A 26,116-nucleotide genomic window follows, 5' to 3' on the forward strand; every position below is an offset into this window, starting at 1 on the left:
TTAGGCTTCCCAGGCCAGGTCAGTGCTCCACCACTCTTCAGGGTGCATTATCAAAGATGGGGAAATTCTAATGTTATACCTGTCCAATAAGAACTGTGTTTAGATACCACTCACCATAAACCATAAAAACTGCTAACACACAGGAAATCAGCTTCCACAGTTGGAGACCACTCACGACACTTCTTTTCTATAATGAGGTGTCAGCAGAATAGATATTTTTAGCATTAAAAAGAAGAAAAAGAAAAGAGTATGTTCTGAAACTAGTCAAATCAACACATCAAGAATAAGAGTAGAAGTAACCTCACCTCAAGGAAGGGTTTATAAACAAACTGTGAACCAAACCATAGTAACTTCCAGATCTAAACGGAAAGTCCAAGATGCTACAATAATCCACTCAATACCACAAAGACCTATCCTTGGGAAGCACTGGCTAGAATATACATATATTTTTAAATGTTAAAAAAAAGTACTGCCACGCTGCCAATGACAGACTTTAGGGGTACTTGCTGGGCCCATGGCCACCACCACCCTTTTTTCCCAGAACTGACCTTGAGTTGTAACCCACATGAGGGTGAAAGTATCAGACTTCCTCCAGGATAATAGCAGTTTGGACCAGGGATGAACCTCTGATAGGTTAAGTTTAGATTCTAAATGCCATGAAAAGCCATTGAAGTATTTTGTGCAAATAGTAACATAAACATTCAATTTATGATTTGAAAAGATCATGGAGGAACAAATTAGGAAACATTTAGCTCATATGAGAGATGATTATGGCTGACACTGGCAGTGGAGAAAGAGAGAAGTAAGTTCTAGAGAGCCCCTCACCATCTACAAGCTGGGGAGAGGAACAAAAGATTTCTGATGAGCCTGAAATATAGAAAAGACAAGAAGACTGTGGGATCTTGAAAGCTAAGAGAGCAGGGATTTTTGAGAAGGAAGAATTGGTTAACTGTGGCTTGAGAAGTAATGAAGAGGAGTGTGTTTGTGAAGAAGACAGCCTTCCTGCTAAGAGGAGATGAGAAATGGGTTGTAACTGTAACAGAGTGATGTGATGAGAAAGTAACTATAGCATGTTTGTAGCTTCTCACTGCACTTCAAATAAAAATATAAAAGACCAGGTCCTTAACCTGACATACAAGTCTCCCAGTGACACCTACAGTGGCCAAAGAGGGACTAGGCTACACCCAGAACCATGCTGCTGAAGCAAGAAGGAAAAAGAAAGAAGTATCAGGACCAATCTCTCCACCATTTTCTGATCCACCCTCACAACACTGGTGGAACCCAACTGGAAGCCAGAAGCCATGAGAATGTAGGTAATGGAGTCCACAGAGGTAGGTCAGGAGGCACACAACAAGGCAGAGCAGGATGGAGAATGGATTGAGCAGGCAAAGAAGTAGTATGTCCTTGCTCACCTCCCCTGCTCATCTCTGATCATTCTTCCCATCACCGTCCAGTCTCACTGGGCCTTCTTTCATGTCCTGGAACATACCAAGCTCTATCCTACCTTGGGCCTTGGTGCACACTGTTCTTTCTATCTGGAATACTCTTCCTCTCTCTACCTCATTAACTCAGAATTATCTTTCCACCTTCACCTTAAATGTCACTTTCCAGAGAGGACTTTCTTGGGAATGAAATATGAATGAAATACCACTGCCACATTGTCTCATAGTAGCCCATTCTTTTCTTCTTGTAGCTTTCATCATAGTTTGAAATGATAGATTTGGAGAAGGTTTATTTGCTCTATACCCACCTCCTCCCTCAGACTGCAAAATTCACGAGAATAGGATTGTGTCTGTTTATCACAGTATAATTCTTGGCAATGGGGCAAGTGTCCAAATATAAGTTTATTGAAAGATTCAATGAACCTGTTCTAACACCCTCTGTCACATCACCCATGATCTGTGGATATAAACAGTTTAACAATGATAATAGATCTTATTTAATGAGTCCTTGTTACATGTCAAGCAATTTAGTGTGTCATCTCATACATTCCTCACAAAAGTGCTATGAGTCAGGGGCTCATATCAGCCCCATTTTCCCAATGAGGGAGCCAAGACCTGAGAAGTCAAGTAATTTAGCCAAGGTCCCAGAGCTACATGATGTGAACCAAGATCCTGCTGATATCACAGCCAGTGCTCTGACCTCTACCCCACATTATACTGCCTCCTTAAATATCTTGCTATGGTTTTTGTTTGTTTATATGTCTATCTTCCATGTTAGACTAGAAGGTGTATGGGTAACAACAGGTTTTAGTCATCTGTTTAACCCCACTGCACATCTCAGGTGGCCAACAAATGTTGAATGCTGACTCTTTCTCACCAGGAAAACATGCCTTGTTCTAACAGATCCCCCAAGTTTATAGCCACATTCATTTTGCTTATTAAAAAGCAGTGGTCAGGGCTCCTGGATGGCTCAGTCAGTTGAGTGTTCAACTCCTGTTTTTGGCTCAGGTCATGATCTCGGGGCCCTGGGGTTGAGCCCCATGTAGGGCTCCACGCTCAGAGTGACGTTTCCTTGTTCTTCTCCCTCCCTTTCTGCCCCTCCCCCTACTTGTGCTCGCATGCATGTGTGCTCCCTCTCCCTCTCTCAAATAAATAAATAAATAAACAAACAAACAAATAAATAAATAAATAAACAAACAAATAAATAAATAAAATCTTAAAAAAAAAAAAGCAGTGGTCTGTCCATCATACTCCTTTGATGTCTATTGCAGTGAGCTCTTCCTCTAGAGCACAATTCTTTTGATGAACTGATGAAGTTCAAGGACCAGCAGAGCCTCTGTGTGAATTCTGGACACCTGTGGACCTTCCCAAGACACTTGACCTTATCCAGAAAGACTCTGCCTCAGAAACCCGCCAGCACAACCTTTCTGATATCCACACCGCTCACTCCTGAATGTGACTTGACAATGCAGGATCAGTTCCCACAGTCGCAAGCTGCTTCATTGCTTCAATGACTATACCTTGGCTTCCTGTGCATAGAGTTGTCAGAGACCTAGACACTAGAACAGTACATCCATTCTGGGCTCACCTCTGGTCAAGAGACAGAGAGAGACAGAGAATCCCAGGGGGGAGGGAAGTGATTCCAAGAGCACTTCTACCTCCATCACACCTCCTGCCAGTACCTGCACGTTCTTGCAGAAAGACTGCAAATATGTTAGCCCTTTGGAGCACCTACCAGGCTTTCTGAATAGGCCTACCTGAGCCCTGCTGACGGCCCTGAAAGGAGACAGAATTTCAGGCAAGAAGAGCCCAGCTATGAGCAGAACAGAGAGTTAGCAAGGGTGTGTCCTGCTACCAGCTTACCTGATACACAGTGCTGCAATCTGCTTAACCCCTTCTTTCTTCATTGCTTCTTTCTCCTATTATTGCCCGTGGTATTTTTTTTCTCTTTTGCTGTTCCCCAACTCAACTTTGTGTAATTTAGACATTAAAAAAAAAGAGAAAAAAAAGGTGTCAGACTTAGAAACGATGTGGTGTCATCTAATTCAGGGCATCTCAAACCCTGGCAAAATCATTTAAGAAATTTTTTTAAAAATAAAGATGTCTTAGACCTATGGTTGTAAATAACTGTTGTTTTTGTCTGCCAAGGCATGGCTTTCTTCAGAGCACTCTTTTTTTGCCCCCACTCCGTGTGGTTCTCCTAGGTCTACCAATTCTATAATATACACCTCTCTAGAGGATTGGTCCCATGATAGGTACGTGATCCAAACTGGGCCAGTCAGAGTCCTTCCCTGTGTTATTAGACTCGGTGGATGAAAGACAAAAGTGTCTCTTCCCCCTTGGTTGCCTAATTGAAAAAATGGAACCCATTCTCCACAGAGTGGTAGCCCTATTTCCTGCCAGCTAGGAGAAACCTATTTGCAATAAAGGAAAATGAGCATCAGAAAGAGAGTTCTGACAGTATTTGCTAAGTTCCTGAGGCAAATTTTATCTCTGAACTCCCCAGTTTCCTGTGTCCTGCTTAAGCTAGTTTTGAGTTTCTGTCACTTGTGACCAAAAAAATAGAAAATAATACAACAGTGAATCAGGAACTCCTGGGGCAGGACGAAAAAACCCTGAAATTTTTAAAGATGTCTGGGAATTTCTGATGTATGGCTAGGTTTAGGGTACTCTGATAGAACAACCCTTCAGTTTATAAGGAAAAAGCTGAGATCCACATAAGAAAAGCAAGTTGATAATAATGAGGTAGAATTTAGTGAGCACTTCCTACATGTAGGACGCAGTGTAAAGTAAGTTGTATATGTTATTTCATTTGTTCCTCAGCATTTTGCTTTGAGTTTATTATGTCTACTACATCTATTTGCTGTATACTCTGCTGATTTTATCTACAATTGTATATCCACCACCTAGCACAATGCCCGGGACATAATAGGATTTTACTAAATACTTGTTGACAATTGCATATGGTACTGTTCTAGATTTTTTTTTAAACATTACCTTTTTTTAATTGTCTGAAAAAGCCTTTATGATAGGTTTCTATTATTCCCCATTATGATGAGAAAACTGAATCACAGAGGTGTCAAATAATTCCCCCAAGGTCACACAGCTAGTAAGTGGTAAAATTAAGATTCAAACCTAGGCAATCTGGCTCTGGAGTCCAGTTCATAATCACTGTGTTATACTGGTTTAACTAACTTATCCCAAATGCCCAAGCCACTGAACAGCAGATGCAGAGTTTGAGCCTAGGTTTGTCTCCAGAATCTATTCTTTTTAACCACTACTTTATACTTCCTTTCTGTGGCTAATTATCTGGCAGTTCATGGTAGTCCATAGAAATGGTGCCCCTGGGGTTGTGGAATATATAATCTGTATGGCTTTTGTGGCAACTCTTATAATATGATTAGAAAAGTATCTCAACTTCTAGAGAGGAACAGTCAGGTGTGATCAGAAACAGGACTCATTGGACCAAATACTGAAACCAAGGTAGAACTGTTTGCCTGTCCTGTCAATTTGGTTACTGCAGGAAGCAGAAGCCAAGATGGAATTAGAAGTGTAAGAGATTAACTGGGGGAAACACCTATGAAGAATAAAGGGAAGAGGGAACAAGAGTAAGTGGGGACAGCCTCAGACTCCAAGGAAGTTCTGACACCTGTTAAGGGAGAGAGAAGGGAGGAAGATTGGGTAGGAAGACACCCTGATTGCAAGGAAACTCAGAGGAATTCTGGGAGAGGCAGATGGGGAGCCCAGGGCAATGCTTGCCTAGTACAGAAGTCTTGCACTGAGGAGAAATGGCCTGGCTCCAACATGCTCACTCACTGCCTAGGAGTGAGAGCGTGGACTTGATGTCAATGCTGTGGTGGATCCCTGAGGAGTGGCTACTGGAAGCTGTCAGCCATTCACATTCCTTGTAACTGGTTCTCTTAAAGAGAGATTTGGGCTGTGCCTCCCCATGGTTGCCACACCTGTGTACCATGAATTAAATCCTCCCATGGAAACATCAGGGAACCAACCACAGAAGATACGCAGCCAGAGTCTACAACAGCGCCTCACACATCTGAGTACATTTGCTTTCAAACCTTGTGTTGGTTTGGCCTTACTCAAAGTGTCAGCTCATTTAGTGAAAAATGTGTTTTCCTGAAGAGGGGTGATTGGGACATTTTCTCATTTATTTTTCTACAATGGACACATTTAAATTGCCACAAAGAAGTTACTATGGAAACTCCTCCCAAACTTGCAAGATAAAAGGTAAAAATGGAACAGTTTGTTGACATGCAAATGGTTAGTCTTTGGAGACCACTTTTTAACAAACTCTCCTTGTCTGGTTCTTCTGAGTCCATTAGGGACTCTCTTGAATCAAAGGTACACGGGCAGGTTTTTTGGTGTTACATTCTAGAAGGCCCCAGCGTGACAACTCCGGAATAAGTCTAGACACTTCCAAACTTGGTGTTGAAACAAGCAAAGTAGATAGTGACATTGTACTCTCTAGGTAATTCTGCTGATGCTGATTGTGAATTGCTATGAATGTACAGACAGGCCCAGGGCAGGGAAGGTCGTTATTTTTATGCCAGGCCCATTCTGAGGTGTACCCTGGACTTGCTTGTTTGAAAGTTAACTTGCTGAGCTATTATTTATGCAAGGTAGTTTCTCTTTCTTGTTTTTTTTTTTTTTTTTTTTTTTTTTTAAGATTTTATTTATTTATTTGAGAGAGAGAGAGAGAATGAGAGACAGAGAGCATGAGAGGGAGGAGGGTCAGAGGGAGAAGCAGACTCCCTGCCGAGCAGGGAGCCTGACGTGGGACTCGATCCTGGGACTCCAGGATCATGACCTGAGCCGAAGGCAGTCGCTTAACCAACTGAGCCACCCAGGCGCCCGGTAGTTTCTCTTTCTTAACTCCTCTGGCCGCAGTCCATCCTTTGAATCTCGGGCTGGACAGTCCTTTCTACAGGAAACAAACTTCTCATTTGAAAGCCCCATTTCCCTACCTACCTCTTCTCATCTTTCCCTGCCTCTCCCCACCCACCAATCCAATTCACTTTATGTCTGCCCAAGCACTCCTATCTTGACAAAGCTTTGAGAGAGCTTTGTCCCAATTTCTGCTTTTTATACTTTTCTCTCTGGCAATTCTTTCAACTTGCTTCTCTCAGGCCTTAATCCCAAAGCTGTATTGAAACACTTTCAAAAATGCTTCCAGTAATTAAGTGGATGCAATGTGAAGGTGACTTGACCTGAGGAATTAGGGGGTCAGAAGTTCTGGGTTCTTGATTTAGGATCATTGTTAACAGGCATCACAACTAGCAGCAATCAATCTCACTTCTCCCTTGTGAATCAGTCTTCCTCTTCACCAGATATTCTTTTCTTGCAGATCTTTTTTTTTTTTTATGGCCATCTCCTTTTCATCATTCAAGATTTAACTTAAATATAGTGTCCTCAAAGAGGCCCTAAATACTCCCTAATGTTATTTTCCTCTAACATCATTCTCTATAACATTATCTTCTGTTTTCTTCAACCACTATCTATCTGCAATTATCTTAAATGTTTCCTTGACTATTATATTTGCTCCAAAGACCTTTAAGATCCTAGAGAGCTGAGGCCGTGTCGTTCTTTTTCCCAGCTGTATTCCCTACTCCTGGCACACAGAAAATTCTCATTAAGTAGTTACAGAATGAAAAGCACTGTAAAATTTAAGCAGTTGGATCAAATGAATTTTAAGGTTTCTTGCAGCTTTAACATGAACAAACTTAAAAATGAGTAAGTGAAAAATGAAGTGACAGCAGACATTACAATAAAACACTGAATGCAGTGTGTGTATATCTATGCTTAAGAATATAAACCTGCCAAGTTCTTGGACATGTCCTAGTGTTGTCTTTCTAGTTTCCTATAGAGTGTGAACTAAGTTTCTGAGCTTTACGTTGAAGTATCTAAGGAGGATATTAGAGAGCTGTCTAAATATAAAACCACTGTTTCATAGAATAAGAGTGGAATAAGTTTAAGAATACAACCTCTTCAATTTACAGTATGGAAATTCAGGCCTAAGAAAGAAATATATTTGGAACCAAACACAGTGATGCTTCTGTCAATGTGGAATGCAAATACATATAGCAATAACATTTCTGTATAATCATTATTAATAACATAGCAATACTTTCTATTTCTCTTTTTTACTGGACTGTTCCCACATGATTTATTCTGTACTTTCTCGGGTAGTACTTTAACAAGACTTATTTTACAAGAAAATCCTTTCAATTTGAAGGTTCAAAATCCTAGCACGCTGTGGACTGTTTCTGGGGAGAAGCAATACTTTACGTTCGAAAAGTTTGTCTGAGTGAAGCCAGCTCCTATACTAGTACTTCTGATACTTGGGCACGGAGGATTCGTTAAAGCACAGATTGCTGGGCCCCATCACCCAGAGTTTCTGGTTCCGAAGGTCAGAGGCATGGGGAAGCGTGCGTAGAACTGGGAAAATCTGACAGAAATGGTAACAAACTTACCACACCAACTCTCTCAGTTTAACTGGTCCGCTAGGCGCGCAAAGAACTACAAGTCCCGGTGTGCCCCGCGCGCGCAGCGGGCGGAAAGTCGGGCACTTCCGCTCCACGCAGCGCCTCTGCCCCCGCGTCTCGACGTGTCACCGGCGGCGCCTCGGCTGTGGCCAGAGAAGGACCTAACTGGGGGAGTTCGTGGCGGCGGGCAGCGGCGGCGGCGATCCCGGCCTGGATCTGCCCCGGCGCGGAAGTGTCGCGGGGTCCGAGGGGAATAGGGGAGGGAGGCGGCGTCTCGGCCCGCGCGGAAACGATGTTGAACATGTGGAAGGTGCGGGAGCTGGTGGACAAAGCGTGAGTATCGGGGGGTCAGTTGTGGCCGAGGCCACGCAGGGAGGGGAGGAAGGGGGAAGGGGAGCTGGCCCCGCGCCCAGGGCCGCCCGCGTCACGCCCCCCCCGGCTCGGCCAACCCCATCATGGCGGCGGCCGGCTCTCTCCCCGGCCCGGAGCTCGTCCAGCCCGGCGAGGCTGAGAAGGGACCCTTCCTCGTTTCAGAACATCCTGTTAGCCCCTTCCTCTCCTGTACAGGCCTTTCTCACCTTGCCCCTACCTCCATTCCTCTAGGCATAGATCCTTTGGTCAGGGGAGGGGGCGGGGTTGTCTGGAGCTGGGTCAGTGCCCTGGCCGAAGGACTGTCTTGGCCCCAGGCTGTGGGCTTTGCTTCCAGGGTAGCAGCGAAGACTTGGGGGTGAGGGACGCAATGCACTGACCCTCTGTGTTCCTGAGGGTGTGGTACGGAGACCTTAGGCCTGGTCGGGTTGTGTACTTTACTGGGTTTCTTTTAATTCCTAATGAACCTGAAGTGTTGGAGTGGGTGGTAGGTGTAACAAGTGGCCATTGTGGTCAGACTGAAGTTACTCAAGAGGAGATTCATCCTTTGCTTTCCTAACACTAGTGAAAGTAGATCACCACGTAACTTACTGTGATTCTTCTTTTCCTCTGTTTCCTTTTCCACTACACTTCATTTTGGGAGGGCCAGTTGTTCCATTTGGTTTAATTAACAAGTCATTAAGAAATTTCCCCTAAAGAAGGAAACAACCCAGGTTTATATCCTGTTGATCTGCTCTTAACTTCACTGACAGGTAAAATGACTAATAACATAGATGATTCCCTTTAAGACTTAAGTGATAACTTTAGTGTTTCACTACATTAAGAAAACCTTAATACTTAACAGACGTAACAGTGGTTAAGTAAGTTCTTCTAGGCCAGCAGGAAATAAAGTTTAAGAATTTAACCAGTCTTACTCCTTTTGGGTTCTAGTGATTAGGCAATATATGTGGTGAACAAAAACGTTTGTGACAACAACCCAACCTAAAATGAGGAAGTGTAGATGGCAAACTATTGAGTCTTTCTTGACACCAAAAAAAAAACCCCAAACAAACAAACACACCACACACACAATTTATAGTGGCTTGGATAATGCATCAGATAGAACTTAAGAGTTTGACCATATTTTCAAATTTTCTGTGCTACCAAGGAGTAGAGTGTCTAAAAAACATAGGTTTCAGAACCTGCAGAGCTGGGTTCGAGCTGTTTAACCTTGGCAAGTTACTTAATCTTTAAGTGCCCTAGTTTTCTTAGTGCAGTGTGAAAATAATAATAGATACCTACCTTACAGTGTTGTAAGGATTAAGGGCTAAAGGCTTTACATATGAAGCCCTTAACATGATATGTTTAAATCAGAATACTTTTGATAACTGTAGCAGATGTTCTGCATTCAGAGTGAGATAAACATTAAAAGAGAAGCACCATGTTTGAAAAGTGATTTGCTTTAATAATTTTCCTTTATCAATTATTCATTTGATGATTAAGCCCTCAGACATTTATTTTGGGCTTATTTTGCTGTTTATACAGCCTTTGCTTTTTTTTTTTTTTTAAAGATTTTATTTATTTATTTGAGCCAGAGAGAATGAGAGAGAGAGAGAGAGAGAGCACATGAGAGGGGGGAGGGTCAGAGGGAGAAGCAGGCTCCCCGCCGAGCAGGGAGCCCGATGCAGGACTCGATCCCGGGACTCCAGGATCATGACCTGAGCCCAAGGCAGTCTCTTAACCAACTGAGCCACCCAGGCACCCCGGCCTTTGCTTTTTGAAGATAAAATCATCCTTCTTTTCCAGATCCAGGTTCATTAGTTGTTTTTTATTTTTTTTATTTTTTTTTTTCCATGGGTGTCATGCATGCCCTACTGGATCATTGGTTGTTTTTGTTAATATATGATACAGAGACTTAGATACCAGCTTAAATAGTTTTTAAAAGTCTAAAAGTCTCTACAAAACTATTTCTAAGTCAGAGAACAGCAGGAGAAAACCACTAAGAAACATCTTGTTATCTTAGAGGACTAAGTTTGTGATACAAATTTGCAGCGGCTGTCTACATTTTTCAGGAGATGGAAATCAAGACAATGTTCCTGCTCTTGTACAGTTCATATTGTTTGCCTTTATCACCTATGTTTCTAATCTTCAAATGTTCAGGTTAAATTTGCCACGGAAGTAGTTATCAAGTCATAATGGAACAACTGTTGTTGAAAAAGAACTTCTGTCTTCCTTTTTACTACCCACTTTAGAATGCAGACTTGAACCAAGTTATTCAGGAACATGTAAGAATGTTGCCACCAAGGACTTTTTAAAGCTTTTGTGGGTGTCTGACACATGACATTAAGATGTGAGGTTATTTTACTGATGAATACTCAGGATTTAATTTTCATCTTTCACTGGCAGGAGAGAAGAAATTCTTCCCTCAAAATATAAGAACCAGGGCGCCTGGGTGGCTCAGTTGGTTAAGCGACTGCCTTCGGCTCAGGTCATGATCCTGGAGTCCCGGGATCGAGTCCCGCATCGGGCTCCCTGCTCGGCGGGGAGTCTGCTTCTCCCTCTGACCCTTCCCCATCTCATGTACTCTCTCTCATTCTCGCTCTCTCAAATAAATAAATAAAATCTTTAAAAAAAAAAAAATATATATATAAGAACCAGTACCTGTATCACTGTTCAGTTAGACTCTTCACCTTAAAATGCCATAATGGAGGAAAAATAGATCCATAGAATGGACACTTTGATTATTAGGGGGATAAGGTATTGAGGGAACTTGAAGAAATGACAAAGTGATTAAGGATTCCTCAGAGAATTTGGGTTAAGTGCACTAGTTAGGGGTTTTGGAGACGGTTCAGATTCTGATACTGCCTTTTAAGCTAGCCAGGTGTCTAATTTTAGAGAGAATCATATAAATGTCCAGATTATAGATTACTTATCTGTAAAATGAGGGGCTGGGGTAGAGAAAGACTGTTTCCAACTTCACTGGCTCTTTGGAGACATGAATTTCCATCAGCGGGAAAGAAATGGAACTAGTATTTCACAACAGCAGATAAATTTTGGAACGTCATTGTCCTCCAGAGACAGTTTCGGCTGAAAAGGGAATTTTTTTTTAAGTGGTAATCAATAAATGTTATATTTAAATGCTTTATGCAGTAAATAAGTGCAACCTATGACTTAGGAGAACTAGGACTTTATTTAGCGTATATCCCTGCCCAATGAGGTTTACTTCAGAAAGAAAAATGTACTTTTTCAGAATGTGTTCCCTGGAGCTACAGTTAGATCAAGTATGGTGGCAATTCTGAAGTATAATGATGTATTTCAAATATTGGCTTTTGAGAATTTGAAGACCCGGAGAGTGAGGAGGTATTTTCCACAGTTGTTGCACCTACTGGTAGTATTAAATGGCTTGTTTTGCAGAATACTGAGGAAAAGCAGATAAAGTCATAGGCCAGCCAGAGCTTAGAGGACCAGTTTCCTCCCACTTGTGCTCAAGTTGCATAAAAGACAGCGGTGGCAGGAAAGGATAAGTGGCACCACTCTTACCAACTAGGACTAGCTTGACCACTATTGTGTGACCTGTCTTCTTGTAATAAAATTGGGTACTTTTATATTTTGTCATCCCATACATGGTATAAATTGAAAGTTGCTGCAGTTCTGGTCTTTTTTTCCTCCAAATTTTGGAAATGTAGTGAAAGTGACATGATAGTAGTAGATCGCAACTGCTGCTTATTATTCAAGCCCAGCTAATCCTTCTCTTTGATCTCAGGGAGTAGTAGTAATGGTAAATCTATTTCATTAGTGGTCCTTACTCTTTTTATGATAGTGATTCATATAGTGCTGGCTAACTCCTATAGAAAGGTAACTGCTGTAGATAGTCCGTTTTAGGTTATTTTCTTAAGCATAGCTTGCATTTTCCCCCATAAGTTAATTTTTGTTGGTGTTACATGCATTTTTAGCTCCTACATGTTTAGCTCATGTAATAGAGCTACAGAAACTACTGTTCTAGTCTTGACCCCAGAGGGAGAACTTTTGGCTTTTATAGAAAATAGTTCATTCTGTTATTTCAACAGATAATACATTTATTATTTTTTTGGCGTAGTACTGTATTTTCTGAATTTGAAAAGTATAATACCTGCCTTCAAGAAACTTGACATTACAGATATGCTACAATTTGAACTCATCATCAGTTTTGCCTTTTAGTCTGGAGATGGTTTCCCCCTTATTTTCCCTATCCTACCAATAAATCTCTGTTCCGTGTGCTTCTTAGAATTTGAAAGCAAACATGATTGTCAGCTTTTTAGTCTTCCCATATCATCTTTTTGGGAACCAATTACAGATAATTGTTATTCCTGAAATAATTAATTATCCTCCTTCTCTTCTAGTAAGTTGTTATAAGAGGATACTAAGAATTTAATTCCAAAGAAGAGTTTAATTTATCTTCTGCCAGCATTTCTGTAGTTTAAATTAGCCTATTTAGTACTAGTGTCAGAATGCTTTTAAAAATCACTTAGTTGCCTCTTACGTCTTTCTGTGCCCTGGTGTTAGTTTACAAGTAGTTTTTCATCTGTTTACTGATATATCCACTAAAAGTACTTGGCTTTTTAAAAATTTTAAATACCACTTAATAGTACTCCTCGTTTTTACAGTATGGCTCCACAGTTGAAACTTTTTCTGTGCTCTCGTATTATTTTCTTACTTATTTCTAATGTTTACTTAATATTTCTTTTAAGAAGAAAGAAAGAGTATAGGCAGCTTAAATAACATCTTAATCTTAAAGAAATTTTACTGTTTTATCTTTCATATTAAGATATATCTAGCTATTAAAAAGTACATTTTTTTAGTATTTGTAATAGCTCTTATATACAATGAGTTAACTCCTTTTAGCCTCAGCTGACATTACTTAATATTCTGGGACAACATATTTAACTGTTTATTCTTTTATGCTTTTTTAAGGTGTCATTTCATAAGCTTTCCTTGTTTTGTCTACTTATGTGTGTTTGTCCATCCATCTGTTTTTATAGTAATTTGCTAGCAAAACACATAATCCTACTATACCTCCAGGTGATATTTAATGGATCTGTGAAGCAGTTTGGTTTAGAGATCAGAACTGGATTAAAATCCTGGGTCCACTACTAAGAAGCAGTGGTCTTGGGCATTGGAACAGTATCTCTACATTTTTCTACCTAGGAAGTGGAGATGATATTTATTTTACAGGGTTCTTGTGAGGATTAAATTAATGTGAAACACTTAGCGTATTATCTGACATAAAATAAACTCTTGAAATGCCTATTGTTATTATGTAGTCTTTAATACAGAAAATAATTTATAACAGAAAAAATCAAAAGAATATAGTGTTTAAAAGAATAAAGGAAATATTGTTATCAGACTACATTATTTACAAGTATGTAAGAACTGTATCTTAATCCATGAATCATTATTTTCAGTGGGCACTCTTTCATAAAGCTCTTCATCTGAACGGACAGCTTAACCTACATAAAGGAAAACTCATATAAATATCTGTACTACATGTGCCGTGTGTTGTTTGCACCAAGTTATAAATGCTTTTATTTTAATATTGTGAAGCATATTACAGAAGTAATTCTTTAAAAAGACATGTTGGGGAAGAGAGTCTTTGGGAAGACATATTGTAATTTCCATCTGCTAGTTTTTCTTCAGTTTGTTTTGTATTTTCTCAAGGTTTTAAAGATAGGGCTAATGTAAACTTTCCTCCTAAAATGTAAAATGATTTATTTTTTGAAGGGAAATTGAAGTTGATGGTTTATTCTTAAAGAAACCGAATAGTATCAAGAAAAAGAAACCTCTAAAATATATCAAATTTGTGATCTCTGACAATAGATGAGCAATATATACAAGGAAAGCACATCGCAGAAAGGGCTTTCCAATTATTCAGTCCATGCTCCTAAGTTGGCAAGAAATTTTTTTGGCTTACCAGAGCTCTTTGGCCTGAAAATTAAATACAGGTAAAAGAACATAATGTATTCCCATGTTGAACCAATTTATAGCTATTTATAACTCATGGATAGATTTAGCTAATGAACTATTAGATATGAGTAATTTTGTTAATGTGCAACAAGAGGCATGATTTGTACTTAAGGAGAGTACAGTTTGCCAATTAGAATGTCTTTTGACATGTGAATTTTGTTTAGTTTCTAAATTCTTAGGAGAATAGGTTCTACATAATTTAAATGTAAATAATTTTAGCTTCCACATAAATTCACCACTACATGGTAAATGTGTATGTATGCTTTTGAAATGTTTCACTCAGAAATTCTCACCTAGGCACGCCTGGGTGGCTTATTCCAGTTATGTGTCTGCCTTCAGCTCAGGTAATGATCTCAGGGTCCTGGGATCAAGCTTCGTTGGCCTCCCTGCTCAGTGGGGAGTCTGCTTCTCCCTCTCCCTCTACCCTCCCCTGGCTCATGCGTGTGCACTCTCTCTCTCAAATGAATAAAAATCTTTAAAAAAAAATTCTCATCTAGATAGCCTTAAATTTTTTTTTTTTTTTAAAGATTTTATTTATTTTTTAGAGAGCGAGCGAGAGCGAAACAGCATGAGAGGGGAGAGGGTCAGAGGGAGAAGCAGGCTCCCTGCTGAGCCGGGAGCCCGATGTGGGACTCCATCCCAGAACCCTGGGATCATGACCTGAGCCGAAGGTAGACGCTTAACCATCTGAGCCACCCAGGCGCCCAGCCTTAAATTTTTTAAATAGAAAAAATACATGGCACTGAAAATTCAATTTCTTGTTTGTCTTGCTATTTGTTTTCATGTATTTTTAGCAAATCATTAAAGAACAGTGCAAATAAATATGCTGAGGGTTTTTTTCTATTGATTTTTCTCATATTCATCTTAAGGTTGTATGATTAAAACTGTTTTTATTTGTAATTAAACCACAATGGTTAAATAATACTTAGTTTAATGTGTTTGGCTTATATTTATAAGTTTGGTATTGATTGGGCTTTTGAAGTGTGGCTCACTTCCTGTGAAGCCAAATAAAAATTTTAACCCTATACCCTGCTTTCCACATAGCCCTAGTGATTCTTTAAAAATACTAAATCAGATCTGGCTCAGAGCTCTCCTCAGTCACTTCTCATCTCACTGGCTCCCAGCCTGAACTTGATCTGCCTCTCTGCTGCCCCCTATGACCTCATCTTCCACCACTGTTTCCTCCCTATATAAAATAGCATGCATTCACCTACATCTCTTTTCCCCTCTACTTCCTTTATTTACATGTATTCTTCTGCTACCTCTGGGATTAAACTCCTTAAAGGGAGGGACTTTGTCTTGTTTACTGCTGTATTACTAATTCTTAGAACAGTGTATGACATAGAGTAGGTGCTCAATAAATATTTTTGAATATATTAAATTTAATAAGCCAGTAAATATTACTGAGGAAATCTTCTAAGTCCAGATATTTTTAATAAAAGCTGATAGTTATTTAACATTTGCCATATGCCAAGAACAATTGTAACAACATTATTATCATCTTCAATTTATTGCTGAGGAAATGGGCCACAGAGAAGTCCAGGCACTTGCCCAAAGAAACACATCTAGAAAATAGAGTCTATATTTAAATCTAGATGTCTGTTTTCAGGACATATATTTAACATTTTTTGCTAACTTTTACAAGACATTATTTTTTAAAAATGCTTTATTTTACTATAATAAGGGTGAGTTACCAGTGTATACCTTATACTAATTAAAAATTACTTTGAAAGAAATATACAATTCTTAAGTTTCTGAACCAAAATCAGTGAGTTTTTTCCCCTGTATGTACCTGTCATAAAAGAAAAACTTTCTGGACTCTTGCAGTCCTTTGAATAATGTCTGTAAGTTGGATGCCCCTCAACAGAAGGGAAGCAAACAGATGTAGGTGTAGGTGCAAAAGAAAATCTTAGCTATTGTAGTGAAGGTGCTCACTACTTAATCCTAGAAAGTGTTAACATTTTTGAACTATATTATGCGCTTGAGAATTAGTAGTCTAACCAGCTTCCACAGCTTTAATAAGTTTCACATAATCCTTTGATCTTTAGATTGTGGTCTTTGCTGTGTCTGTAGTACTATGTTGTATTAATCTGTGATTTATGCCCACCTTTTCGCAATTTTTCTTTAGATTGAGCGTTTAGGAATATATTCCGTAGTCCATTATATACTTATCCAAGTACTATGTTTTTGGCATAGGTTGTATTTAAATGTTATGCAGTAACTGAAAATACATTACTGATACCCTTATTAATTTGGCCGTCCTTTATAAAGATCCTTCACTGAGTGGTCATTAAATATCTGCCAAGAGCCCTGTGGAGTACTATAGGATGAGAGAGAGACCTTATGGTTCCAGTGGCAGCATATGATCTATCAGGCAGATATACATGAAAAGCATATGAAAAAGAAATAGAGAATAATACAAGATGGTATGATATCTGAATTTGGGGTACAGGATGTATAAATACTGTTGGAATTTAGAGAATAAAAAGAACAAGATAGCAAAAGCTTCATGAAAGAGATACATCCTGAGATACTTTTTTTTTTTTTTAAGTATATTTGCCTGAAAGGAAGATGAGGCTGAATAAGATATCAAACATGAAGTGCAAAATCTGAAACCGGTCAAATAACAATGTAGACTCACTGATAAGAACCTGCTCCCAAATGGTTCCAAGCATAGGATGGCATCAGTGAATACTGTCTGAGAAGATGTTCCATTGCAAAAGGAAGTGTCCTTCCTACTCCAATCAAATAGTACAAATTAAATAACTTGAAGTATAGATATTTGGGGTTTTTTATAGTTTTGAGGGGAAATAATTATAGAGGTTTGAAAATTTTGGTGGTGGGGTTCTGGAAGTAATTTCTTACATGTCAGAAAAGTTGAGTCTAGTTTTTAGGATTTGGAAATACATTTGGATAAATCTAAGTTTAATCAATCAAGGGTGAAAAATGAAAAACTTTAAACAAAATATCAAATATTCAACTTCATATAGAGGTAGTTTTACAAACTTATCACTATTGAAGTAGGTGCAGAATTTCTCATTTTAGCTTTGTTGATAGGATTTTTAGTTACATACTTTGGTTAGTGTTTGATATTTAGTAATGTTTCTGAACTTAATCAGATAGAAATGAAAAGAATCAGTCTTGTAATCACACTGTACAATATCAAGCATTTGTGTCTACAAAGATGTAATTTTCACATGTCCCAGTGCAGAATTTTTCATCAGTTTATTATTCTCTTAGAAGAGTATGAAACTATTTTTCTAAGGTTAACTAATTTCAGAACTTCCTTTTAGATTTTTTCCTGAGGAGTCAGGTAATACATTTAATAAAATTACCTTAATAGGGTATTTTAAATAGGGTACCACATATTTAAAAAGGTACTGGTCATGAGTATGTTCAAGCTGAGCAAATTTCTTTGGATTTCAATTTTATTTTTAAATGAGGGTGGTAGGGCACCTGAGAACACCTCTCCTTTGAGCTCCACGCTCAGTGGGGAGTCTGCTTGAGATTCTCTCTTTCCCTCTCTCTCTCAAATAAAATCTTTAAATGAGAGGTGGAAGGGGTAATTAGAAGGGAGACTTGATAAATTAAGATTCTGTCCATTTTTGCTGTATAAAATGGGATAAAGTCTACCTTCCAGGACTGTTAAGAGAATTAAATGAGTTAATATATTATGGAAATGTTATCACCATGTTCTCAATAAATTCTTCTTCATTGCTTTTGTTTTGTTTATTTAGTTTCGTCATTGTGAGACAGCTTTAAGAAGCAGTAACCCAAAATTAAAAGATAGAGTTGAACAAAGACTTTTATTCCTTAGATTAGTTCTAATTAATAGAAATTTAAAAGTTGGCAGAAATTTTTAAATAAACTTTTAAAGCCCCTTAACAGTAAAATTTTTACTATTAAAATTATTTTAGTGGCTATTTTATCCATACCTGTACAAACTAGAATTGGGGTCTGTAGTGCAAATAAAATTAACACTATACTTATTTTTTTAATACCATGGATATTTGATCTTTTTGTGAAACCAGTTTAACATATGATACCTCCTGACAAGAAAAACATCACACTGTCCTTTCTTTATGAAACAAAAATTTGATTTACTAACTAACCTGTGCAAGAAGCCTTAAACAACTGCCATCAGTAGCGAAAGATTGTCTAAAGCTGCTTTTAAGTACAGAGTAGGAGTGGTTTTGGTTGTTGAATAGGAATAATATTCCATACTTAAAAAAAAAACGGGACTTTGAACGCCTAGACTTAAAATTTATTACCTTGGGAGCTTAGGCTTTTAAAATTTATTAGAAATTGCACTTGAAGAACTTGTACTTGAATTGATGATGTGTACCACAGGATATACGGTTGAATTTGTAATGACTGGTATTTCCAAAACAACTTTCAAATAAATATTTTATGCTAAATATTTTACGAAAAGTTTTTCTAGCAAGTGGGAATGGGTGTCCTAGTTACTTAGAGTCATAAATAGTCTATCACTATTGTATCTAAATATAACATTTTGCTTGCTTTTATTGTCATTAAATATGGTAATAGGTTACTGTGTTACATGGAAACTTTGGAACTAGAACAGTCCAAAGAGCTTCATTGAGGGTGTTTTTGGCCTGTTTATTAGTTGAGTAAAATGTTTAACCATTAGGATTTTTCACTCGTATAAGTACTTAAGACTGCTTGACATGCTAACATGGTTTGGAAAAGGAGATGTGGTGTTTGGTGTACCAAAAGGATAAAATATGCATACTTTATATTACTAATTTTTCCTTTTACTGTAAGTTAAATATAAAATGACATTAATTATAAAAATCAGGTTAGCCTGTTTCATTATGTGTTTTAACTCCGATAAACTTTAACATTTAACTTACGCATTCTGTATCTGAAAGCATAATGTTCACTCTGCATCTAAACTCTTCAGTGCTTTAATGGAAGAATGATTGCACTTGAAAAAGCTAGTCATTGTCTAGGTCAGGACTGAAATAAATTGTTCTCCAAATTGTAGAATCAAGAAAATGATAGCTCAAAATGAAAAGGTAATAAACCCAACCATTTTCATGAAGTTTAACTTTGTTCCAAGTTATGTATGTTACCTAGAGAGATAAATTAAAACAATATATATATTGAGGTAAGAATCATATAACATTAACCATTTTAAAGTGCTGAATTCAGTGGCATTTAATACATTCACAATATTGTGCAGTTAGGCAAATTTTTAAATAACTTTTTATTCTGAAATTAAAATTCTAAGAATAGTAAGGGAAACACCTGTATATCCTTTATCCTGATTCACCAATTTTTTTTTTTAAGATTTTATTTATTTATTTGAGAGAGAGAGAACGAGAGAGAGCACATGAGAATGGAGAGGGTCAGAGGGAGAAGCAGACTCCCTGCCAAGCAGGGAGCCCGATGAGGACTCGATCCCGGGACTCCAGGATCATGACCTGGGTCGAAGGCAGTCGCTTAACCAGCTGAGCCACCCAGGCACCCCCTGATTCACCAATTTTTAAGATTTTGCCGTATTTGCTTTAAATTCTCTCTTTTCTTCCTCTTCCATTTTGTCTACATACACACACACTCTCACATACTTTTCTGGTATGTTTAAAAGTAGATTACATACCACCTTTGCCTCAAAACTTTAGTGTACATTTCCTAAGAACAGAGATGATTCTCCTACATGACCATAATATGGGTATCAGATTCAGGAAATTTAACATTGAAACAATAATTTTATCTCTCTGTAGTCCATATTCCAGTTGTGTTAGTCGTCTCATTCCAGTGTAGGCTTCTGTCAAGGATCATGTATTTAATTGTAATGACTCTTTAGTCTCCTTTAAGGAAGTGTTCCTTAACCTTTCTTTGTCTTTCATAACTTTGGCATTTTTGAAGATTATAGGCCAGTTATTTTATTTCTGTGCTAAGGTTATTCCTCAATTTAAGGTTAGCTGATGTTTCCTCAGGGAATGTTTGGCCACTGCATGGAGTTTGGATTTATTCTAAGTGTAGTAAGAAGCTGGTGAGGAATTTCAATAAGCAAGGGAGTGAAATGATTCCACTGATGTAGCTATTCTTGGTGCTCAGTTGGATAATGGATCAGAGAGGGGACAAGTAGAAAGGGGCAGTGGTTAAAATTGTGATTATAACATAAGTGGTTAGGAGCAAAAGCCCGGAACCTTTATCTCTGGATTCAGACTACCTAAGTTGAAATCCTAAGCATACCACTTAATAATTGTATGGCCTTGAGCAAGATATTTAACCTCTTTGTGCCTCAGTTTCCTCATCTGTAAAATGGGAATAATAGTAGTACTTGCCTCATAAAGTTGATTAGATGAATTGTTTGTAAAGGGCTTAGAACATTGCCTGGCCCATAGAGTTAGGTAAGTTAAGTGTTTAAAAACCAATAAATAAGGCCATCTTATGGAATAAAATGTGAAGTGGGCAATAAAATGTGTTCAGTCTGTTCTGTTTGCCTACTTGGGAAAGAATACATGAGAATTACTGCTGTGCAGAGTCGTTTGCACAGCTCTTCTGCGGTAACAGATTGTGCAAAGTGAAGGCATGGTACTAGTATGTACAAGTTTCAGTTAACAAGGTGCCATGCAAGCAGGGCTGCTTGTGTAAGAATTAACAGCATCTGTAGAGGGGAAACCTTTGATGGCTCCCTAATCCATAGTTGACACTGAGCACGGGTAGGGGGTTTAAAGTTTTTGAAGTATTTTTTAACCTTAGATTTCGGTGTTTTAACTCTTCACATGTTTCTGTGGACATAGAATTCTTGTGCCAACATGTGTCTTAACTTTTTAAGTTTTTGTTAGGGGTCAGTAAGCTAATTTTAGGGGATATAGCAAATTAACAAGTCTTTCTGGCCGTGCCTTCAAAAGACCTCAGATTGAAACAGGAGAGCCTTTTTCCCCTTTTATTTTAAGTAGGCTCCATGCCCAATGTGGGGCTTGAACTCAAGAATCTGAGATCAAGAGTCACATGTTCTACTGACTGAGCCAGCCAGGTTTACCCCCCGCTCCCTGCCATAATAGCCTTTTGAAAAAAATTTCATGAAGGTAATATTTCCCATGTCATTCTCTGTATATTTGTGGGTCAGGGGATATTTATTTTAGCCCCCTCTATTTATATCTTAATCTCAGTTTGTCTTACATTCCCCTCTCTGTTACCAAGAGATTGTGGATTCCATTTATATATTCACTGGTCAGTTATTAAATACCTATTTTATGTGAGGCATTCATGGTTAGATACTGAGAGGGAAATAAAAATGCATAATATACGGTACAGTCATTTCTTGTTATTTGAGGTGCACAGGTTCTACAGAGTCACCACAAACACTGAATTAGCAAATACTGAACCATTGTTCCCGGGTTAGGCTCCTGTGCGCCTCTGTTCACATTTTCATCATCCAATCAATGCATAACCATGTTTTGTGTCTATTTCTATATGAACACATTTATTACATATATTGTTGATTTAGTGACGCTGAGCTCAGGGCCAACCACACTATACCTCATGCCTGAACAAAGCTTACCTGACACAGGTATTTTCTCTGTAAGGCACATTACAGCCTTCTTACATTTAGGAACTCTATAGACAGCACCTTAGCACCAGGCTTGAAGATCATTTAAACAGTGAAATCACCAACAAAAAGCACAAAGATGTGAAAAATCATGTCATTGCATAGACCGGGAAAAGGATACTTGTTTACAGTATGAGAACTAAAACAGGCAGAGCATAACCTTTTTGACCTCACCTGGAAATGTGCACAACAGATGACTCAAATTTTTCACTGCTCTGCTCATGTTCACAAATGACCATGAAAGTGCTGTGAATATTGATTTTAGTGTTAACAAAAACATTTTAGTGAGCAAACTCAAATACAGAATCCTCAAATAAGGATCAACTGTACTTGTTTCTAAAAAATTTAAGAATGTTTTAAGGGGGAATTAAGATTAAGTTCATACGTAGCTATTGTACAGGGCACTATCATTCATAAGAGTTATAAATGTAATGTTTATTTCATCAGAGGAAGGGGAGGTTATGGGTTAGAAGGAATCAGGTAAGCTTCATTTTTGTTTCTTTGTTAAAAACTAGGTTCAAATTCAACTGAAAGATGATTTCAGGAGGGAACAGTTACTGAGGTAAGAAAGGGCATGTTTAAATTTCAGTTGGTAATACAGTATAATTATTCCATAAAGGAAATGAAACAGAAGTAATGGGAGGAAAAGCTAGACAGGTAGTTTGAGGCCAGATCAAGCAGGTCTTGATCACCAGGACTTTTTTAGTCAGAGGAAAGAAGCTATTTAAGCTATTTGTTCAGTTACTCAGTATTTATTGAACATCTGCTATCACCAAGCCTTTTACAGGCACTGGGGATCTTTAAGTGAGAAAGACAGTTTGTGTCCTCTGGATGTTTTCAGTCCAGAGTGGGAGAAAGATAAGAAAACAAACATGTCTCTTACAGTACACTTAATTTTAGTTTTAGGTCAAGATAAAGAACAGGGTGCTATAAAGTGCATATAGGTAGATCCCCAGAGTTAAAGGAAGATTTCTTGGAGGAAGTGACATTTAAACTAAAACCTGATGGTGAGGTGAAGTGAGGACAGGGGCAGGGATGGGTAGGCAGAGGACTTCAGACAGAGGGAACAGCTTGTACAAAGGCCTAGAGGTAAGAATGACAGTGATGGGACTAAGAAAGTAAACTGATACCTCACACAAGGGACCTTTTTTGGTCATATTAAGGAATTTGGACTTCATCTTGAAGGTAATAAGGAAGACTTTGTAGGATTTTAAATGGGGGCTCAGATAGGATTGGTATTTCAGGAAGAGTTCGCTTTGGCCCTAGCCTGGGGGGAGATAGAGGAGAAGCAGAGACATTAGTTACAAGATTGTTGGTAGTAATCTGGGTGAGAAATGGTCGTGGCTTTGGTCTCAGGTAGTGGCAGTGTAGGTAGGGAGAAGTAGATGGACATATTAGAGATACTTAAAACCTACAGGAGAAAAGGCCAGGGAATGGATTTGCTGCTGGATGGGAAGAGGGGAGGGAAGTAATCAATTATAATGTTGAAGCCATAACTGGATGGTACTGTCCACTGATGCATGAAAAGGAAAATTTTGGGGGAAGGTGGTAGTGAATTAGTGGTGGACCAACATGACCAACACTAAATATTAGGAAACTGAATCTAGTCACAGTTTGAAGGATGAATAAAGAGAAAATATACCCAAAATGGAGGGATTGTGAAATGGCTCTTGTCAAAGTCTAGGCTAGAGATGAATGCCTGTATTTTTTTTTTTTTAATGATTTTATTTATTTGAGAGAGAGAGAAACAGCATGCGCACAAGCAGTGGGGGGGAGAGGGAGAAGCAGATTCCCCTGCTGAGCAGGGAGCCTGACGTAGGGCTAGATCCCAGAACCCCAAGATCATGACCTGAGCCGAAGGCAGATGCTTAACCGACTGAGCCCCGTAGTGCCCCCTGATTGCCTGTATTTTTAATGCAGCTCGAGCAGGTCTTGGAAATTAATGGGAAGTAAGCATTGAGGGAAAAGCCCCCAAAGATGACTCCAAACATCCCAACAACTGCATGCAGCCTACCCAGCTTTATGATGTGCCCCCAGATCATTTTTCAGGATGAGAAATAATGAAGCTGCCTTCATGTTGCTCCTTCTCAAATACATGGAAACTAATATTTTATTGTTAAAAAGCAGTTCTAATCCTAAGAAGAATAATTTTTTCCCCCATGGGACTTGATAAAGCTAATTTCTTTTTGAGTACCTCATATATGTATTTCATCAGTCCTTGTGAAAAATGTTACTCCTGCATCAGGGGGCCCAGAAAAGCAGCAATCAGTGTGAGGGTAAGGGGCTGTGAGAAGAGACAGTCCCTCTCTTTTCTTTAGCTCTTTGCCCTGTTTGTGTTCATTCAACAGTGCATTATAAAATATTATAAAATAAGCCAAACATGCAGGAAAAAAGGAAAGATGTTTAATACAGGGTTATTAAAAGAGTATTAAGAAATTAACACTTAAAGCTAAAAATGGAGAACTTTGAGGGGATTGGAATAAAGTTTAAAAGTTTTTTAAAACCCAGTGGTAAAAAAGGGCACAAAAAGTAAAACTGATGAGACTTAAAATAAACAAAGATAAGAAACTGAAATCAACAGTAAAGATCAGTCAAGAGGTTTTTTTAATATGGTAAAAATAAGTGAGATGTAAAGCAGGATAAAAGGCTGAAAGTCAGCCATCAGATAAGAATTTAAGAACATAAAAATAAAAGGTTAAAGGAAAAGCTATCCATTAAGAAAAAATAAGAAATAACAGATACTAAAAATGAGTGGTAAGAGGAAAGGTATAGATAATTTTGGAAGTCTAACATAAAAGGCAGTTTTTAAAAATAGTGCATACCAAAGTGGGTTTTTGGGGACACTTAGAAAATGTTCCAGGAAGAAGGTATGTTATACCCAAAGTTTTAGAAATGTTTAATAGAGTCCCCTCTTGGAGACTCTCAGTGCAGTTTAGAATATAGTCTCTGAGAAGTGCGGTAGTAATAAAATTGCCTTTGTTTTACATAATATCTCCCAAACCTTACCATGTTTTACCAGATACTAGAGTACTATTTTAGAAGAAAATAAAGATGGAAATCTTAAAAGTTACAGAGATAGACTTTAAATAAAAAAAAAATCAGCTGGAATTAGAAAATAGATTTGGGTTGGGGCTGGCATCCTTAGGGAATAGTCTCCAGCCCTGCTCTGCAGCTATAGCCAGAAGACAGCAACAAGACACCCTTACCTTCTGGTCCTCCATCCAAAGCTGTCTTCACAAAGCTTTTATCTGTGCAGACAGGGCACTGATAGAGCATACAGGCTGCTGAGCCAGAGGAGTGGAAACTGATCCTCAGCAGAATTAAATCAGCTCAGCCATGGGACACTGCCCTAGCAAGTGAAGAGAGGTTTTATATACAAACGCTGTTTTTCTTTTCCTTAAAAGAGATTGTAATTTTTTCACTATGTAAATTTTAAACAAATGTGTCCCTTCACACACTGTTTTTCATGGGGTTTTTTTCTTCTAGGTTTTGTCCACATGCACATTTGTTTTTACATAGTTGATATGGTTAGTGTTCCATCAGTTTTGTGTTGTGAGAGCTCTCTTTTCTACGGCAGTGAAAGGAAAAGTATTTTCTAGTATGGCAGCCTCTGCCTGTTCCATTGCTATATTGTTCCAAGCACCATTGCTGCCACATTTTGGAAGCAACTTTTTATCCTGCTTTCCTGAACCACTTAAAGCCTTCTTTTCTTCTGCCAGCCATAGAACATCCCCTCCCCAAATCTTACTGCCACCAGAGTGCCTCTCTGGAAAATAACTCTTGACCATAATGGGACTGACTAGTGAACGGTTGGGGCAGCTTTTTTGTAGGCCTGTCATCTGCTGCCCAACTCATGGTAGCAGCAGCACCTGTGCTAGAGGAAGAGTAGAAGGGCTTCTGTATAAGTCATCAAGACCCATGAACATCCAGACATTTCCTAGTTTACTGATTTGTGTTCTTGCAGAAGAAACAGGATACAGAAACCAGGTATTGTGGCCCTTAAATGCTTTGTTCAGCCAGCCACCTCATGGAGCGAATTATACAGCCTTATTTTTGGCATTTTGAAAGCTCAGAATTCTGCAGTTTCTGATATTACTGAATTGTAGACATAAAACCTCATGCTAGATAATTTCTCTTATTATAATAGCTTAAAAGTCTTTGTTTTTGGTATAATTTACTTTGGGATATGCAACTCCAGTAGTAGATATGAATGAGTTTAGTGAATCCCCAAAAAGTTAGAG

The 26,116-nt window shown here is 38.5% G+C and overlaps 1 protein-coding gene and 1 long non-coding RNA gene across 5 annotated transcripts in view; one reads left to right on the top strand and one right to left on the bottom strand.

Annotated features, from left to right (window-relative positions):
• Positions 1-8,068, bottom strand: part of LOC123862529 (uncharacterized) — a 430,798-nt gene extending 422,730 nt beyond the window's left edge. The window contains exons 1-2 of one of the 2 annotated variants that reach the window (XR_010413242.1): positions 7,931-8,068; positions 3,306-3,411 (exon numbers count right to left, since the gene is read on the bottom strand). This is a non-coding gene — a long non-coding RNA (uncharacterized LOC123862529). The remainder of the gene's footprint in view (positions 1-3,305; positions 3,412-7,930) is intronic. The other variant, XR_010413241.1, reaches the window with a different exon arrangement.
• CLINT1 (clathrin interactor 1) overlaps positions 8,064-26,116 on the top strand; it is a 56,513-nt gene continuing 38,460 nt past the window's right edge. For 2 of the 3 annotated variants that reach the window (XM_045902038.3, XM_045902043.3), the window contains exon 1: positions 8,064-8,275. In XM_045902038.3, the coding sequence (XP_045757994.1) occupies positions 8,235-8,275 (41 nt within the window). In that variant the 5' untranslated portion in view covers positions 8,064-8,234. The remainder of the gene's footprint in view (positions 8,276-26,116) is intronic. The other variant, XM_045902050.3, reaches the window with a different exon arrangement.

The sequence above is a fragment of the Mirounga angustirostris genome, unplaced genomic scaffold (genome assembly GCF_029215605.1).
Source record: "Mirounga angustirostris isolate CCGP_5_RB_7025 unplaced genomic scaffold, mMirAng1.0.hap1 SCAF_7, whole genome shotgun sequence".
In the NCBI taxonomy this organism is placed as follows: Eukaryota; Metazoa; Chordata; class Mammalia; order Carnivora; family Phocidae; genus Mirounga; species Mirounga angustirostris.